We start from the raw sequence: 18,895 nt of genomic DNA, 5'->3' as shown, positions 1-18,895 counted from the left end.
TCCCAGGGCTGGGATTACAGGCGTGAACCACCACACACTGCCACATGTTTGTAAAGAACATGGCTGTTTTAATAGGGAGATATATAACATAAATTATTTCATGAAGATTAAATGGGGTGTTGTGGTTAACTAGTAAAAATTAAATCTCCTATTCAAGTAATTCTACACACACACACACAGAGCTAAGTACAGAGATGCACGATGCATTTCTCACAGTGCCCATGAGCTAAGTGGTAAGCGTGTTCAATGTATGCATGGTACAAGCACATCTGTATATTCAAAACCAATACCATCTCTACTTTATAGCTGCTGGATTCTAGAAAATAAAGATTTGTAAGCTGCCTAAATGCTTGGTTTTATTAAATTTCTGAAATAATGTATGCGTGAAAGGAAAACATACTAAGGTTTTTTGTTTGTTTGTTTTGTTTTTTTCCTGGCTGTCCTGGCACTCACTTTGTAGACCAGGCTGGCCTCGAACTCAGAAATCCGCCTGCCTCTGCCTCCCGAGTGCTGGGATTAAAGGCGTGCGCCACCACGCCCGGCTGTTTGTTTGTTTTAAAAGCCACTTCTGAAGCCACATTTAACAGACAGGCTCCAAGTCACTTCAATTCAGTGGCTCTTTTCCATGTACAGAGGACAATGCACCTGCCCCAGGGAGCTGTTGTAAGGATTCATAAATAGGAGGACCCCGCAGAACACAGCTCAGGACTCACGTTTAATAAACCAGCTTCCCTTCCCACTTTCTTACAAAGGCAACTGCAGGGTCCCCAGCCTCAGTGTGTGTGTTCCCACACAATTCTAAAATCCAGAAAGACTCCCAGCACTTCAGAGATAATCACAGTCTAGTTTTGTGTAAAGGAAAAAGGGACAGAACCAAGCAGACATCAACACAATTAATGCCCTGAACCAACTATTGCTTAGCTACCTGCAACTGCTGAGTCCTGTGGACCCTAGCAAGTGCTCTGCAGAGGCGAAACCTCTCATCTATCATCCATCACAAGCACACTGCTAAACAGGAAATGAGCACCAGCTGCTCCTCTCTGACCCGAGTAAGGATGATTTACTTAAGAAACACAGGCCAAGTTTACGGACTCGTTACATGGCTGCAGATGCTACCCAACACCATGCAAGTAAAGTACCTCAACTCTACCTACAAACGGTCTTCATTTAAGCAAACAATTCTGGAGCTCAAAGAAAAATCAAGGATCTAGTCTATCAAAGTCTTGATGAGGGCATATACGTTGTTCTGAGTTAAACTGTAATGATTTCACACCATACTGAAGGAATTCAAGACCATGCTGAGCAAGGTTGTAAGACCCCAAATAAACACAAACAAAAGTTGTGGGTCAAATGCACCCTCAAGCTCACCGTCCTTTCTATCAAGAGCAGGAAGGCCTCTGCACACTGCAGGAAGGGCGTAACCACACCTCCACCTCCACCTCCACTCTCAGTGTTCTAGTGCTCACCGCTCTAACGATGATGCCAGGCTGATGCCTACCAAGTTCCACTTTCTGACGTCACTGCTACTTCTCATTTCTACCTGATTCTTCCCCTGTAGCCTTTTATACCGAGCCTCAGTTCTCCTTTCCAAACCTCTCAGGCAAAGCTTTGGTGGGCAGTTATCAGTTCCCAAGCTCCCTTACTACACACAGCACATGATCCAAAGGATGAAGCCACACACCCTGAGCTAGCGGGTCCGCGCTTTAGGATCCGCTCTTCTCAGTGTCAGTGACAGAGTTTGATACTCATGATCCTTACATTCACTTGACAGATTCTAAAGCCAACTTGTTCAAAAGATAAATTCTGAAAACAATGTTCATGACGGAAATGACTATATTGAAACAAAGAAAAGCTTCATCCAAGTATTTACATTTTTAAAAAAAGACATTTAAAAGTAGACTACTTATTAAGTGTGCTTGAACAAACCATGTGTGGAATTGAATTCCATTCATTATGGAGTTAGTTTCTGCTAAATACTTACTGATGCTATAGTAGACGCCTGGCACCTGAAGACTCAAGTTTTCAACTGTTCCCAGTCTACACTAAAAAGTAATACATTCTACACTCCCGAGGCTCTAATTTGGACCTCAGACACAAAGAGCTGGACTATAAGGCAGTTAGTTACTCAGGGATGACGACGTGGCGGCTTTTAAGTGTAGTTCCTGCAACTCCCCATGCTTTATCGGGTTTTTAGTTAAACACTATGGGCCATTTAAAGGTTTTAATTACTTATACCTTACTGCAGTGCTACAGTAGCTTACCAAATTTAGATATTCAGAGGTTTTGGAAAATGTTTTTTTGAGAACGAGAAGGGTCCCCTATATTACATCAAGTAAAAAAACCATACAGTTCTGTAGGGCTCAAAATAAACAGATTATACAGCTCAATTAAAAACCACACACATTATATTACATACAAAGTTTACAGTCCAGAAATGCAAATACAGGCAATTTGACATTTCACCCCCTTTTGCAAAGTGATTAACAATTACAGAAGACACAGAAAACCTTCAATCATTATTGGCTTTGGCTTACACATTAAACAGCTTACAAGTTTGTTTCTGTGTGTGTTTTATTTTGTAGCTTTCCTTTAGGTGTGTGTGGAAGGGATTAGACCACAAGAAAACAAGAATGAAAAAGGTCAGGAATAGAAAAGCTACTGAAATTACCACTTCCTTATAATACACGCAGGCAGAATATGGCTTCAAAGACAGAGGGAAGGAAGCCTCTTACAAGTCCCATTCAACATTCCTGTAACTTCTAGGAAGTGTGACAACAATGGCAAGTGAAGTCACTAGGTCAGGCAGGGATGACTCAAGTCAGCTTATTTCAAACCCAACTTAATTTTGGTCTTGAAATCTTAAGTGCTTGAAGTTTGGGAATTTTTCATGTTAATAAAGGCAAAAAAAGTAGGTGAGCATCCAAAACTCCCCAGACAGGGTCAAAGGGTCGACCGTGTAATTACTTTAAAGCTTCCCGATGAAGGCTCCTGGAGATCGGGGTTAACTAAAATGTATTCCTGCTCCTAAAATGGGACCCTTGGATTACAGACCATGACAACTGTTTCTTAAAATTCTTTCTACTAAGAACAAATGTCTGCTTAAAGCCAACAACAAACAAGCAAAGCAAAGAGGCCACCCCAGAGGCTCCCAGGCCACGTGGACAATGGACAACACAACAGTCCAGTCTGCACAAACATACTATTCTTTGTTAAAAAACCAAACCAAACAAAAACAGGCATAGAATTAAGATTTATATACTAGTGTCAGTAGAATTGTCAGGCTTCACTATTTTGTTGCTAGTGATTCCAAAATTCCTTGACTCCATTGGTAAGTTCCTGAAGGGTGCACACAGCAGACAGCAGAAACTACCCAGCATGCCTCTGATGCTCACAGCAGCCACCCCTGCTGTGCAGTTAGATACAAGCTGTGACAGACAGCAAGCAGAAGGCTGGCTTGTGCCCTCAGTTTGGATTTGATCGAGTCCAAGAAATAAACAAATTATTTCCTCAAAACAATTCACCTAAAACCACACTGGGAAAAAATATTAATTGAACTTGGGGTCAAAACGGGAAACTAGCACAAGGGAAGTAGAGAGAGTGTTTTTGCTGAGTATGCTAAAGATGTGTTTCAGGTAGTTTAACATTGATTCTGGTAAGACAACTGCTCACAGACATCCACACCCACACAGTTTAATGGTTTTTTTAAAAAAAAAAAAAACCCAAATTTGTTACTTTAGAAAACCAATGCAGTGCATTTTCAGCAATTGTATGGCCACAGACTCCGACTGCTCAGTCCACACATAAGCAGCAGTTGGCATCTATGGTGGCATGGCCTCTCTGCACTCATTCCCAGGAGGCCAAGAACACGAGGGCAGGGCAAGCACAGACTGCACTGCGGCACAGACAACATTTACTCATCAGATCCCACCGATCGCTTCTGCGCCCGCTTCCGGGGCTGCCTTCTGGGAGAAGCTTTATCTACAAAAAAAAAAGGAGCAAGTTAAAGCAAGAGAGGTTTGCTTCTCAGGCAGCTCTAAACTCAACATACCCACCTCTCACACACCCACACCCCATAACAAATGCCTCTTACCTAGCTCTTGGTTTTTTAAAAGAACTTTAAAGATATCCTTCTAGGGTAATACCAATTAAAATAACATTTTTATATCTAACATAGGAAATGATTGGACAATGGTTGCTTTATTGCTGCAGACACCATACACATTCAATAACATGCTTACAAGTGCACAAGTAAGAATTCTGAAATGCTTTAAAAGACCCAGGCATAGAGGTCTACATCACAGCACTTGGGAGATGGACGCAGGATTAGGAGCTCAAACCTAGCAAGTTCTTCTTCAAAAACAAACAACATTTAAAAGATAGAATTGGAGCGTATCTACGTACAGCACAAACACAAAATTCAGTCTTTGCGGGTGCATTAAGTTTTGGCAACTATACAAACTTAACTGGAAGAAGCAAACAAAGGCCATTAGTGCCTCAATGCTAAAAACCACTCCAATACACAGCTTTTCTTTACAAGTTAACAGAAACATATGTGGTGCTGAGTTTCTTCCATCTTATAAAAGAAATAATCTATATGTTTCTTTTAGAAACAGAGGGCTTAGACGGGCATGGTGGTACATGCTTGTACTCTTAGCCCTGGGGAAGCGGAGTCCGAGGGCAGCCTGGGCTGTAGCTAGCAAAACTGTTTCAGAAGAAAGGACAAGTGAAGATCTGACACACCCCCTCATTACGTTCTAAGTATACTCTACACACTAGGTACAATAGCTCACTATTTTTCAAAAATAAAAATAATACAGAAAACATATACAGCCTGGTGTCGTGTGCTAACTGCTGAGGCAGTAGAATCATCTGAACCTACCACGTACAAGGCCAGGTTGGGCACCATATAAGGTCCTGTCATCCCCTGTCACCACCAAATGATTTGTGCATATTAAAAAAAGTAAAAACTGGAAAAAGATACTTTCACCAAGGTATGAGGTTTATTTATAAACATTTTATGAAATGAAAATGAATATGCCCAAAAAAGAAGGAAAATGAATATGCCTAACATTCCTTTTTCTAAAAAATTAATCAGTATGTATTTTATAGTAAATATTTATCAACAATACTTAAAGACAAAGGATGCTCTTATGTCTGCATACATGACTCCAGTTGAACAATTTCCAAAAATCTTTTTTTAAATAAGTAAGCTAAATATATAGCTTGTGAAGATTCAGGAAGCACTACCCAATCACCTGTGAGCTATCACTGTGAGCAGTAGGGATGATGTGACTGCTAAACCCCAGTAATCCAACCACCTGTAGCATGGTAGTTTAATGAAAGGCCTCCTTCTGCAGACTTCTGATGCCTGACTCAATTCCACTCAAAAGAGCCACTTCAGCTAACCTTCCCAACAGTGGCTCAGGTTAGGCAGCAGGCAGGCGAGAGCAGTCTTTAAGACTCTACAGACATTTGTTTTGGGGGAAAATAGTTTCAAATACCTTAACAGCAGAAAAAAGCACGGTGTTTAAACAAAAAGTAATCACATATGTGTATCACGACTTTCTCAGCTATCAAAGACGAACATTTACCATTACTGCCTATTCTGGGTGGGCGAAAACCTAAGGAAGAAACCTAACTCAAGTACCTAAAGTCAAAATACTTTCTTTTTCCAGAGTAAACTTTAAACTCTAGGTGGAGAAAAAGAATCATGAATGAAAAGAACCCCTCATATCATATACCAGAAAACAGAGAGTGCCTCCACCACCCATTTACAACATGCTAAGCAAAGCCAAGCCATCTCACCGTGGGGAAACTGCAACAGTGGGATTGTCCTGGTGTTTGTTTAGTGTTACAGTGGGATTGTCCTGGTGTTTAGTGTTACCAGCGCTCAGATCCATCTTCCTTCCCTGCCTCGGACAACATCACAGGCTACCCCTCACCCAGGAGTTCATGGAAGCGAACTGCAGCTCACTTTTGTTTGGTTTTGGAGAGAATCTTATTATAGAGCCCAGGAGGGCCCCCAAAATGGGATTCCTCTGCCTCAGCCTTTTTAGTCCTGAAATTCGGGCATTTGCCATCACACATGACCTGAATTCTTTGTTAAATGATTGAGACACACAAGTGTGTGGCCCTGTGTGCACATGAAGGGTGTGTTTAGGTTTATGAAGAGGTCAGAAGACAGCTCTGGGTGCTGTTCCTGAGGAACCAGGCAGGATCTTGTTTTTAGAGACTCTCACTGGCTCATCAGTAGGCTGGGCTGACCAGCAAACCCCAGCCAGCTGCTTGGTTCTGCCTCCAGTACTGAGGGTACAACGTATCCCACCGCCCTTGGCTTATTCTGCTGGGGCTCTGGGATCACAGCAATCGTCTTCATGACTGAGCAACACACTTCACCAACTGAACTACCCTCCCACCCACTTAACAGCATTTATGAGACAAGGTTTTTGTATTTGTGGCTTTGTATACATTTAAAGCATTATTAAGGGATGACTCTAATTCTTTTCTATTAAAAAAATAACCAGCAGAACTGTGGGTCTATATGGTAAAAAAAAATACTTAAAGGAAAGTAGACCCATTCCACCCTAAAATGTAAAATGCTTATCAGAAAAATCTCATTAGTCAAAGCTCAAAATGCCTACACGTGTCCTACACTGTGTTGAGGGAAAATGTTCTGAACACATATGTACAGAAAATCATTTTATATGTAAGTACAGATTAGTTATAGAAAATAGTGTTAGTGATGTCAAGGAGAGAATTTTATAATTCTTGTACAATTTAAGTTCTCTACAATGATGCTAACCTGAATGCTCTCTCTCTTTTAATGTGTATGACTGAGTGTTCTGCCTGCACGGATGTCTGTGCACCACAGTGTCTGTGGAGGCCAGAAAAGGGGCTGGATCCTCTAGAAGTGGAGGCCCAAATAGCTGTGAGCTGCCATGTGGGCGCTTGGAAATGGACCCTCTGGAAGAACAGCCAGTGCTCTTAACCACTGAGCAAGCTTTCCAGACCCACAAGTGCTTTTTAAAAAGTCACTCACCAAATGGGGAAATTTTTTCTATATTCCTTCATAAAAATTAGTATAAAGCACACTATATTAAGTAATACTTTAGATTTATTCTTTCAAAAGTAGTTTGTAGCAGTTTTCCCACAAAAATACAGTTCTATTCATTAAACTTGCTGTATTCATGCACTATGCAAGAACCCCCAAAACTGTAGCAAAGCCTGCTGAAGAAGTTAATCACCTCACCTCTTCTACTCTGCACTGAAGCAACAGGAAGGAAAAGAAGGAAATAAATTAGAAAGAAGTCAGACATTTACAAATAAGCTGCATGTTTAAAAACACTTCCAAATTAAACCATAAAACACTATAAACAGAACACATCACTAAGTGTGTCACTAATTATTGTGCTAGAGTCTAACAAGCAATGGAAAAGATCAATGTAAAATAGTACTGACCAAACATTTTTGGCTGAATCGAAACTAATTTCCATGTAAAGAAAAAATGTTCACCAAGTTTGTAAGGCTACTTACTGATCTGATTCAAGGTCTCCTGAGGAATCCAACTCATGTCAACATCATTTTGACTTGAGGTACCCATCTCTACTTTCTGTATGGGTCTCTTGCGCTACAAGAACATAAAAGACAGATTTTTACGAAGACACATCACAGCATTGTTTATTCTAAAAAGTTTTTTGTTTTGAAGCAGTGTTTCTCTTTATAGCTCTGGTGCTCTGGAACTCTGTAGACCATGCTGGCCTCAAACTCAGAGACACACCTGCCTCTGCCTCCTGAGTGCTAGGATTAAAGTCGTGTTCCACCACTGTCTTCTGTGTATTCTAATTTTAAAAACATTGATCAACATACATAATTTGCATATCTTAGCAGACAAATTTCATTCTTTTCTTGTTTTAAAACCCTAATACACATTTTGTCTGCAAGGAAGATGAAAGCATGCTTAAGGATACACAGTCAGTCCTGGGCTAGCAAGATGGCTTCTTATTGAGAAAAGATGCTTGCAGCCAAGCCCGATGACCTGGCATTTGATCCCAGGGTCCCAAATGGTAGAAGGAAAGAAATCAACTCCAACTTGACCTTTGACCTCCTTACATGTGCCTAAATACACACATGTGAATGCACATGTACACATGCCATGAGAGGAAAGTGCTTTCAAAGAATACATCTTCTTGATCATTTGCAGCCTATATAGATCCTTACCCGTTACAGAACTTAATTTGTTGTTACATCACTGATTTTCTGTATAGCCAATGAAATGGAGGTTAATTAATGAAATGCTGTAAGCGGGCAATCTTGTACTGTTTGCGAAAGAATTAAACAACAGGTACAGATACAAAACACATAAAGTCCCATATAGGCCAACAACATTGAATTCATCTAAAAGTGTGAAATTTTCAAGGCATAGTGTGTACATGCAATCCCAGTACACTGTAGGGAGATGCAGGAGGAATTCAAAGCCTGCCTTTGCAGCACAGTAAGTTCAAGGCCAGGTTAGGCTACATGAAATCCTGTCTCAAAAACAAACAACAACAACAACAAAAACCAAAAAACCCCAAGAGAGTGGGAGAGACTTTCTTTGTAGCCCATCTCCTAAAATACTGCAAATAAAACCCATTTAACTCCATTTTCTTTAGCTCTGCTTTGCAATTTAAAAACCACAATCTGGTGCTGGTGAGATGGCTCAGTGGGTAAGAGCACCTGACTGCTCTTCCGAAGGTCCGGAGTTCAAATCCCAGCAACCACATGGTGGCTCATAACCATCCGTAACGAGATCTGACTCCCTCTTCTGGTGTGTTTGAAGACAGCTACAGTGTCCTTACATATAATAAATAAATAAATCTTTAAAAAAAAAAAAAAAAAAACCACCACAATCTGTGCAGGAAGCTGTACATGGTGGCGCACACCTTTAATCCCAGCACTCAGGAGGCAGAAGCAGGTGCATCTTTTCATGTTGAGTCCAGCCTAGTGTACACGGTAAGCTCTAGGCCAGCCAGTCTACATGGCAAGACTGTCTCAGATCTAAGGGGAAGGTTGGTGTAAGTTTGTAATCCCAGCACCTGGGAGGATACAGGAGGACCATGAGAGGCCAGACTGAGCTACATTGGGCTCAACAGCCAGCCTTAAAGACTACACAGGAAAATCCTGTTTCAAAAACCAAGGGCTATAGTTATAGCTCAGTGTAAAGCGCTTGCCTATCAGGTAGAAACTCCAATATCTAACTAACCAGTTTTACACAGCCCATAAATTCTGAATACATAAAAAATAAATTGGTTGATTACAGATAATACAACCCATCCATGAGAAAAATGTATTAAGTAGAACAAAATCTTTCTGAACTCAAGGAACATTATTACGTTAACTGTAAAGATCACTTTAGAGAGAGCAATCAGTACAATAACTGGGTATGTACATACAGATCAAGAAATTCAAGTCACGTATGGAAAGTCTTGTCTGGGCACTGTTTTAAAAAGGACCAACAACATTCCAAGTCCACAAACCCACAGTAAAGTGAGAAGCCGAGGGGCCTCCAGTGCAGTCGGTACTCTAACCCTGAATGTGGCTGTCAGGGTTGCTCATTCATAATTACCTTTCTAGATTCCAGGAGCTGATGAAGGCCAACAACAACTAGAAGCCCAAGACCAGCAAGGAACATATACATAAAAATTCTGGCACAGGAAAAAGAAAATATAGCTGATGTTAATTTATAAATGCCATATCTAACAAAAAACAAAATCCTAATACATGCTTCAATAGCTTCTCAAGTATGGAAGAAAAAGAAATCCACCATGTTAAATAGTTCCAGGCTTACAAGCTTTACAAATTTCCTTTTACTAAATTAAGAACACTTTGTCAATAAAAAAAATTCTACCATCTAAAAATGTGTTTGACTTCAAACTCAGTTTAAGGCCATTTCAGTAGTTTTTCTTCACATTTATATCATTTTTCACAATTGGGTTTATAAATCCCTTCAAGTGAGTCACACTTATGTTCACAGATAATGCTTCACTCAGAACAAAACATTTTTTTTTTTTTTTAGGTTTTTCGAGACAGGGTTTCTCTGTGTAGCCCTGGCTGTCCTGGCACTCACTTTGTAGACCAGGCTGGCCTCGAACTCAGAAATTCGCCTGCCTCTGCCTCCCGAGTGCTGGGATTAAAGGCGTGCGCCACCACGCCCGGCAGAACAAAACATTTTTAAGAAAAAAACTTTCTACTTTTGTAATTATCTCAGAGGCACAAAGTTAGATACGCTAAGGCTCAACGTAAAGACTGGGGCAGAAAAGACTTTGGGAAAGGAGACCATCAGCCACTGGCTTTGTAGAAGCAGTGCTCAGGCTCCACTCTTCCCGGACTTGTATCAGTTCACGGTATGAACTCGCCCTCCCTCAATCTGTAGGGCCACCACACTCTGACCATTTAAGGTGCCTGCAATCTGAGCACAGCACCTTCCAGAGGCACAGGTGCAGTTTTACTCACGTTTCTCCATCTAACCCATCCTCTCTTTCAATAACTGTGACCGTCTGATTGAAGACAGCATCCTGGAATACATTGCCCTGTTTAAGAAACAGATGTTAAAATTCACATGAGAGATGTGCTCAAAGAATAAAACTTACAAGTGTTCTCAGAACTGTTATCCTAACAGACTCGCCTTTCCCGCCATTGGCTGGAAGAGACAACAAAGCCATAATTGTACTATTCAATGCCTGGTCTAATTCTCCGACAGAACAGAAACGCCTAGAAGCTTTCCAAAGTCTCCCTGTACTTTTTGCAGGGATCAGGGACGGCAGAGGTGGCCACAGCACACTGGCAGACAGCAGCAGAGCCCAGAACTCGATCCTCAGTAGCTCCAGCCCCCACCTGCAGTCGGCAAACATGGAGAGCACAGCTGCAGGGGCAGAGCCGAGACAGAAGTCAGGTCCATGCGCTAACGGAGAGCAGACTGAAAACCAATTCCACTTTAAGGAACAAGTCAGTGACTTCCAGGACTAAAGTATTGTTTTTCCATTATCATCTTAAAATAATTTTGAGGGGCTACAGCTCTTCCAGAGGTCCTGAGTTCAATTCTCAGTAAAGGCATGGTACAGCCATCTGTAATGGGATCCAATGTCCTCATCTGCTGTGTCTGAAGACAGTGATAATGTTCTTATATAAATTAAATAAATCTTTAAAAAAAATATTTTGACGATTTAACCAAACTTCAGTTTTCCAACATAGGAAACCATTGGGATCCACAGCTGCTCTTCCACAAAGGAAGCACTGCACACCCAAAGCGAACCCAGCTCAACTCTATTTAAAAACTATGACTTGATAAGACACCACGAAATGAAATAACCCTATTTAAATGTCTCACTCAAGACAGAATGAAAAGCTTTTCCTCTGCACTAACTTACAGGAAAGCACACCGCAATGCAGGGCCTGGCTGAAGATACAAGGTTTAGGCACTGACCTGTGGTGAGGGAGGTGGGAACCCCCTCCTTGCAGGGAGCTCTTGGGAAAGGGAAGGGTAAACACACCTTCACCTAGAGCTGTCTGTCACTCGGGGTCTATTCCCTGCAGCAGTACATCCCTCTCAGACATATGTGAGGTTAACACATAAAGCTGATAAAACTGTTATTTTAGAGTGGGTTGTATTTTACTTCTGAGTATACAAAAGACCAAAGCAGTAAAAAATCTTTAGAATCATTTAAATGAGCAGGTCTACAACTGGGACAGAACAATGTCTGACCAAGTAGGAGCAGACTCTACTACTGCACACTTCCTTGCCCTTGTCAAGACCCCGCTCAAGTCACTTCCCACACAGCGACCCAGCACACAGCTCAGGCACGCCCCTCACCATTACGCTAGTGCTTTTTTTAGGCCATCTCTCTCACCATCTCATAAATGTAGATAAGAGACAGACAGGCAATTCCTTTTGTATTTCTGTTGCCTATTACAGTTTGAATCACAAAATATGCACTTAAACAGACGGGACAATCTCTAACAAACAAAATACAACTCAAAGGTCTTACATTCAAATCTTTGTAGTTCAGATTGATGACCAGACCAAAGGGCCGCCCTCCCATCGGCTCTGCAGGGATGAAGGAATACTCAAAGGTTGCCTGCCGCTGGGGTGGCACTATAGTGTTTAGAGGAAGAGCTGTGAAATTCTGGATGTAAAACTGGTAGTCCTGAGGATAACGGAACGAGGCATCTAGAGATTCAACAATAAAATCTTCTGTCCCCTTGTTTGTAAAGCCAACGAGGAACTTCACAATGTTGTTTGCTGGAAAATCTAAAACACAGAATAGGAGGGGTGGGGTTAGGCTCAAAGTGGAACACAGACATGGACATGGGTGCAGACCCCTCCTCAGCAGAGCACTCCAGTGACTGCACACACCAGCTCCGAGAACCCAGGGCTGTTGTCTAAATGCAGTCTTTCCTGTCTGTTCTCTGGGATTCCAATTTAAGACATAAACTGGGCATTATAATTTCAGCCAAATAACATCCAGATTAAGAGGCTAAGAAAATCATGGTAACAAGATTATCACCCAACAGGTTTATACAATCCAATATTACTACAAAATAAAATGAGGAGGAGTCATAAACTCAAATTCCCTTTTCTAAAGTGTTGAGAACAGAATGGGTCTTTGTGCATCCTAGGTATGTGAAGAACTACAGAGCACACCCCCAGCAATCCAATTACTTTCTGTGGGCATAAAATTAGAATACATAGAAAACAGAATACTTAAGACCAAGACAACTAATGCTTTCTGATGTTAAGTCTTCTATAACATTGTAGTCAGTCTAATGGGCTGATTCACCTAGTATAACACAGGCCATAGAACAGACATATCTGGACTTGAATCCTGTCTCCACAATCGATTTTATGCTCTGGGTAACCTTAGTTCAAGTCTCTTAACCTCTTTAAACCCCAAATCAACACTAACTATACCCTCAGGGTTTGCTGGGATTAAATACTGTATGTATTACGTATTAAGAACAATGCTGTCTACAAAGCCCTCAATAAATAAAGGGACTCAAGAATTTGAGGAGCCCTAACCAGAAGATTGGAAATGCTCCAAAGCCTAATCCTTTGTAAGCCAACAGGATGCTACACGTGGAAGATACAAGTCTCAAGTGATGAGACTGTATGTGAAATAAACTCCATCCTCCATAGCTCCTTACTCTAAAGCCCAAAACAGAACAATACAAACAAATAAAAAAACCACTTCTGGTCCCATGTATTTGGAACAAGAAATATGCAACTGTTTCGTTTTCAAATTAATGTTATGCTATAACCAAGGCCTAACTGTAGACATTTAGTATTTTCCTGACCTTTAAACATTCAAATATACTCCCAAATTCCAGGCAGGCCTGATAATGCGTGTCTGTAATCTCAACACTTGAGGGGCTGAGGCAGGTTGATCTTGAATTCAATAACAGAATAAATTCCTTTTGGAAGCTAGTGTTTGTGTGTGTGTGTCTGTGTATGTACACAGGCAGAGTAGAAGACTGTTCTGGGAGTCAGTTCACACCTTCACTTGCTGAGGAAGAGCTCTCATTTCTGCAGTGCTAACCCACCCAGGCTAGCTGCCTCACGTTCTCCATGAACCCGAACTGGCTTTTTCATGTGATTGCTGGCTCTTTAACAGTGTTCCAGGGATTAAGCTCAAGTCCTCAGAACAAAACAAAATGATATTACTGACACAGCTTTAGAAGACATTTCAAGAATGGTGGCTTTGGGGCTGGTAAGATGGCTTAGTGAGTAAAAGTGCTGGCATGCAAGCCCGGCAACCTGAGTTTGGTCCCTGGGTCCCACAGGGGAAGGGCAGGCCCCCGGCAAGCTGTCAGCATGCTCCCAGGGGCACATGTGCACCCACAGACACACAACACAGGTTTAAAAGTATCTTTGAGATACTTTCTAGTAAACCAAACAGTATGTATTTTTCCCTTTAAAAGTCAGCATTGCTATACACATCAGTAATCGCACGTGTAAGACTGGAACTAAAACGGACAATTTTGCATTACCTTCTCCTTTTACAAACAGAATAGTTGTGTCTGCACTCGGTGAAGCTTCTGGTTCACTAGATACATCCTCTTCTTCTTTATCTTCTGCCTAAGGGAAACATCATTAAAGACAGATTGTTGAGAAAGGGCTGGAAAATCACTGAATTCCCTAGACTGGGATGAAATGCTGCTTTGTTGGTTCTAGTCTGTCAGTTCTTCCTTCTCCTTTTGTTAATTGGAGAACATGTACACACTCTCCTAGTATCACAATCTATAGTGTCGTTTCTGTACTGCGAAGTTTAGGAGTCAGAACATCCTGAATGTGATGCATGAGCCTTTCCTTGGGAAAGCCACCTCCTGGATCACCGTCTCTCTCCACCTTAACCTCCAGCTCTGGGAAGTGGAATCAAGCGTGCATGAGTGGACGTATGAATGTCAAGACAACTCAGGACTCTGCCATTATCTCCCAAGTCTCCCCTGTCTTCACTGCTGAGTTTAAGTTGCTAATGAGAAACTTGGAGAGGAGTTACAACCAAAGCTCGAGGTCACTGTTCCAGAGGTAACTTCTGGAAGGATAGAAGCTCTACGAGGTCATCTTTCTTCCACAGACTTCACATAACAAGGATACTTCCGCTTCCTCTTTCAGCTCATCCTGACCATTTATTTTTGTGATGAGAAAAATTCAGACCACCTTCTTAAAAAGACCTAATTCCTCCCCTTTGGATCTCCTTTCTCCACAGTTCAGTACATTCCAGTGCCAGAAAGTTCAAGTAATCCAGAAAAATGATACAATCCATTACTATCATGTAGGCTCAAATTTCAAAGCCCTAAACATCATCTTTAATCCTAAATTAAATTCCAATATTCTCTAAATTATCTTACCCAAAGCACTACTTTGGTCAAATATTTACAGCTATGAAACAGGAATGTACTGGTCTGATCAAGGCTGTTCACGTAAGGAGACAGGTTGAAGATGCAAAGCCTCAGAACGGAAAACTTGGCACAGATTGACAGATAGCACACACATTAACAGTCTTTTACTCAGAGGAGACACTACGCACCTACATATCAAATCACTAACAACAACAAAAAGTAATAGAAGAACAAAGCTCTGATCAAGTGGCTGGCATGTCCATACAAATGAAAACAAAAAAAATCTACGAAGGACTGATGCAGGAAATAAAATTAGCAAATTAGCAGGAAGCATGTTGCAATGACTCTAATTTGAGCTCCTTTTTAAAAAAAAAAAAAAAAAAAAAAAAAAAGCTATGGACCATATGCAAGCAGCATCCACAGAAGCCAGGACAGGGCACCAGATCCCCTGGAACTAGACTTACAGATGTTTTTGAGTAGCTATGTGGGTGCAGGGGAAGAGAACCCAGGTCCTCTGGAAGACTGGTCAGCACCTTACCTGCTGAGCCATCTCTCCAACTCTGAGCCAGTTATTCTTACTGTCATTAGGAGAGCACAAATTTCAGAGCTAGCTTCTAAGCCATCTTCTCTAACCCTTACTTACATAGAGGTATTTTAACTCCTGCTCGCTCTTCAACTCCTGCTCCCTAAACAAACACATACACACACACACCCAAAAATACCAACTTTAAGAAAGCAAAAAAAAAAAGCTGGGCAGTGGTGGCACGCACCTTTAATCCCAGCACTCGGGAGGCAGAGGCAGGCGGATTTCTAAGTTCCAGGTCAGCCTGGTCTACAGAGTGAGATCCAGGACAGCCAGGGCTATACAGAGAAACCCTGTCTCGAAAAAACAAACAAACAAAAGCCAAGCAAACAAACAAATCTGTTCAACATAGTACCCAGAAGAGTACTGGGCTCTATGGTAGAGTCTCCCCATAGCAGTCAATGGCAGGTTACAAGCACAGAAAAAGACAGACCCAGGAAGCGAAGCGCTGCAGGCTCCAAATGTAATAGCTCAGGGTCTAGTGCGAGCCTCCCTCCACTGTTCCACCGACATTCACATCTACATGATCTTGACTTGTCCAGTGTACCCTGTCTCCCCACTACTCCAGAAGGCCCTTGCGCTCATGCTCAGTGACTAGCCCTTAGGCCAATTCCAACCCCGGGGAGACAGCTCAGAGGCTCAGAGCAGTACTGTTTTTGCAGGGGACCCATGTCTGAAAGGTCACAACTGTTTGCAACTTCAGCTCCCTGTGATCTAACGCCCCTGGCCTCCCCAGTATTTGCTCTCACATCCAAGTACCACACAAAACCATACACATATAATTGAAGAGGTAATTGGCAAACTTGCCTATAAAAAGAGTGTATTCTTAGATGGAATTTCTAGCTCAGAATATATCATCTATATTCTATTATTATTATTATTTGGTGTTTTGAGACAGGGTTTCTGTGTAGCCCTGGCTGTCCCGGAACTCACTCTGTAGACCAGGCTGGCCTCGAACTCAGAAATCCACCTGCCTCTGCCTCCCGAGTGCTGGGACTAAAGGCGTGCGCCACCACGCCCGGCTATATTCTAAATATGGTATACAGAACTTACCAAATCTGTGGGTTCATCTTCTTCTACTTCAGCTTCATCATCTTCATCTTCAATTATTGAATCTTCCACTATTTCTTCATCTTCTGTAAGATCTTGAGCCAAAGCTAATGACCCTGAAAATAAAATAAAACATGAGCAGTTAACCTTTTATCATTGTCTTTAAACATGAGGTCTAGACAAGAAAACGTTCCACCTATCGTAATATAGTCTCCCTGGTCAGTTGAGCAATGCCACTGCACAAAAATATTTACATTTTTTACTAGTAGTCTTAACTACTACATTATAATTTTAATGGGAATCTTTTTAATATAAAAAGGCAAAAAAAAAAAAAAAAAAAAAACCCAAAAACCCAGGGCAAGCCAATGGCTCAGTGGTTAAGGGCACTGGCTGCCAAGCCTGACCACGTGAGTTTCATTCTTGGTATGCACCCTGCAAATTGTCCCCTAGCTTCTGGATATAGACTACAAGGCAGACAGACAGACAGGCACACACACACACACACTAAATATAATAAAAAATTAAAATAAACAGTGGCAGCTTCGTGGTTAGTGGCAAAGAAAAAAAAATCCAATTATTTTTGCACATGACTTCAAGCATTGTTTCAGACATTTAAAATATCAAAAAATAAGGGCTAATCATAATGCTAATTTATAAATCAGAGACTTGTTGACAAAACTTTCTCAACAAATCACACAACATCACTTTCAGGCAAAACTCTACAAAGCCCTTTAAAGTTCAAGCAGGTCTTATTACCACTTCTTGGGGAGCGATGATGTGGCAATCCAGCAGAGAGGGAAAATGTGGGAACAGCCACATGTGCAAAGCCCAAGAGAACACAGTATCTTTAAGACCACGTATTTTTAAGTCTTTTTACTTTCCCGAGTTAAAACAGTTCATTCATAGTTTAGAGGTAATTTATCAAAAGTCGTTTTAAAGAAAGAAAGAAAACCCCAATGGTCTAAGGTTATAGTGTGCATATGCGACTTGCATGCCTGGCACGATGGAAGCCCTGGGTTCATCCCCACCACTTCATCCACGGGGTGTGGTGACACCCAGAAACCCAGCACCCCCGAGGTACAGGCACAAGGATCATAAGTTCAAGGACGTGCTAGCTAGGGCACCAACTTACAACGCAGCCAGGGTTACCTATATGAGACTCGGTCTCAACATCTGTCTTATGTCCCCATCACCACACTCCCAAGCCAAAATCCCTAACAGCTATAATTCAAAGTCATACTAGTTACTAAGTAGAAGCCAAGCACTTCTGTGTGCTTGGCCAAAGAGCTCATAACATGGCTCCTTATTTCTCATGCCCTGGGCCACAGAAACTTAGAGAAAGAAAAGGAATTCTTTCTGGTGACCACTCAAACTAGTTGTTTTTATAAACTAGCAAAATTAATGGACATGGCGGGCAAGGGGGAACAAGTTTCTACGCTTTTACATTCTGCCAAGTTTTTAGCCCAGGTCAATCGTTGGAAAGAATAAACTTACAAAGCTCGAAATAACTTTTTCGCAGCATATTTTCAACCAGCAAAAACTTACTGGAAAAGGGAGGGGAAGGGAGAGAAATTAGAAAAGGAAGAAGGAGGCCATCCGGCCATACTCTACGGTAGCGGCTGACAAGCAGCCGGAGAAAGGGGACGGATTTGGACACCGAGCCTCGCGGTCCACACAGACCGCGATGGGCGAGCGAAGGGGCCGGGCGAACACGATCCACGCGCCGAGGAGGAGAATCGACAGTGGGCGAATGAATGGAGGCGCGCCGGCGTGGGGCTAGAGACACGTCAGCGCAGAGCCTGGGGACGGGCGGCCCGCGGCGGGCGCGAGCGGAGAACCGAGGCCGGCCCTGGCGTGGGTCCCGAGGATCGCGGGCTTCGGGCCCGCGCTCGCCGAGGGCGCCGAGCAGCGGGGGGTCCCGGGGCGGGGGACAGCACGGCCCTCGAGAGCCGGGGGTCGGCCGCGGTCCCCAGCCCAGCCCCGTGTCTCTCACCTCCGGGGCCGCCTCGGAGCAGCACGGCGGCGGGGAAGGCCAGCAGGAACAGCAGCAGCAGGCGAGGGAGGAGTCTCATGGTGCGGCCGATCAGCGTCCAGTGCGGGTCCGCTAGGGCTCTCGGAGGCTCTGGCGGTAATGGCGTTACTCTTCATCCGGGCCGCGGTGGAGGGGCGGGGCACGCACGCACGCGCGCCATCCGTCGCCCCTCCCCGCCACCGTCGACGTGGCCTCTAAGCGCCCAGGGGCGGGGCCTGCGGGCCGGGAGGTCACGTGGCCGGCGGTAAGGGGGGGGGGGGGGTGCCGAGGGGCGCCTCCGGGCTCCCGCGAGAGCCTGGCTGAGCAGGCTTATCTTTGAGGGACCAAGGAGCGGAAACTTCCCGCATGTGTGGCAG

At 42.9% G+C, this 18,895-nt stretch overlaps 1 protein-coding gene across 1 annotated transcript; it reads right to left on the bottom strand.

The window, feature by feature from the left end:
• Nucleotides 1-3,674: 3,674 nt before the first annotated feature.
• Ssr1 (signal sequence receptor subunit 1) lies at nt 3,675-18,691 on the bottom strand. Its single transcript, XM_021180138.3, has 8 exons — nt 18,501-18,691; nt 16,511-16,623; nt 14,023-14,110; nt 12,024-12,286; nt 10,492-10,568; nt 9,605-9,683; nt 7,534-7,627; nt 3,675-3,978 (listed from the first exon to the last, which is right to left on the bottom strand). The coding sequence occupies exons 1-8, from the start codon at nt 18,577-18,579 to the stop codon at nt 3,911-3,913; spliced, it is 861 nt and encodes a 286-aa protein (XP_021035797.1). The 5' UTR covers nt 18,580-18,691; the 3' UTR covers nt 3,675-3,910.
• Nucleotides 18,692-18,895: the final 204 nt, after the last annotated feature.

This window comes from Mus caroli, unplaced genomic scaffold, assembly GCF_978045245.1.
Source record: "Mus caroli unplaced genomic scaffold, Mus_caroli_1 scaffold_15, whole genome shotgun sequence".
Lineage (NCBI taxonomy): Eukaryota > Metazoa > Chordata > Mammalia > Rodentia > Muridae > Mus > Mus caroli.
The sequence above is the reverse complement of the archived record's forward strand: the minus strand, read 5'-3'. Positions and strand labels throughout refer to the sequence as shown.

Excerpts from the sequence above, each read along its gene's own strand:
- Ssr1 (XM_021180138.3), bottom strand. The coding sequence starts at position 18,579 with ATGAGACTCCTCCCTCGCCTGCTGCTGCTGTTCCTGCTGGCCTTCCCC. Across the intron at positions 9,684-10,491 it reads GATGGGTTAGATGGAGAAAC|AATTTTTATGTATATGTTCC; the intron begins GTGAGTAAAACT and ends TTCCTGTGCCAG. Across the intron at positions 3,979-7,533 it reads GGAGACCTTGAATCAGATCA|ATAAAGCTTCTCCCAGAAGG; the intron begins GTAAGTAGCCTT and ends TTTTTTTTGTAG.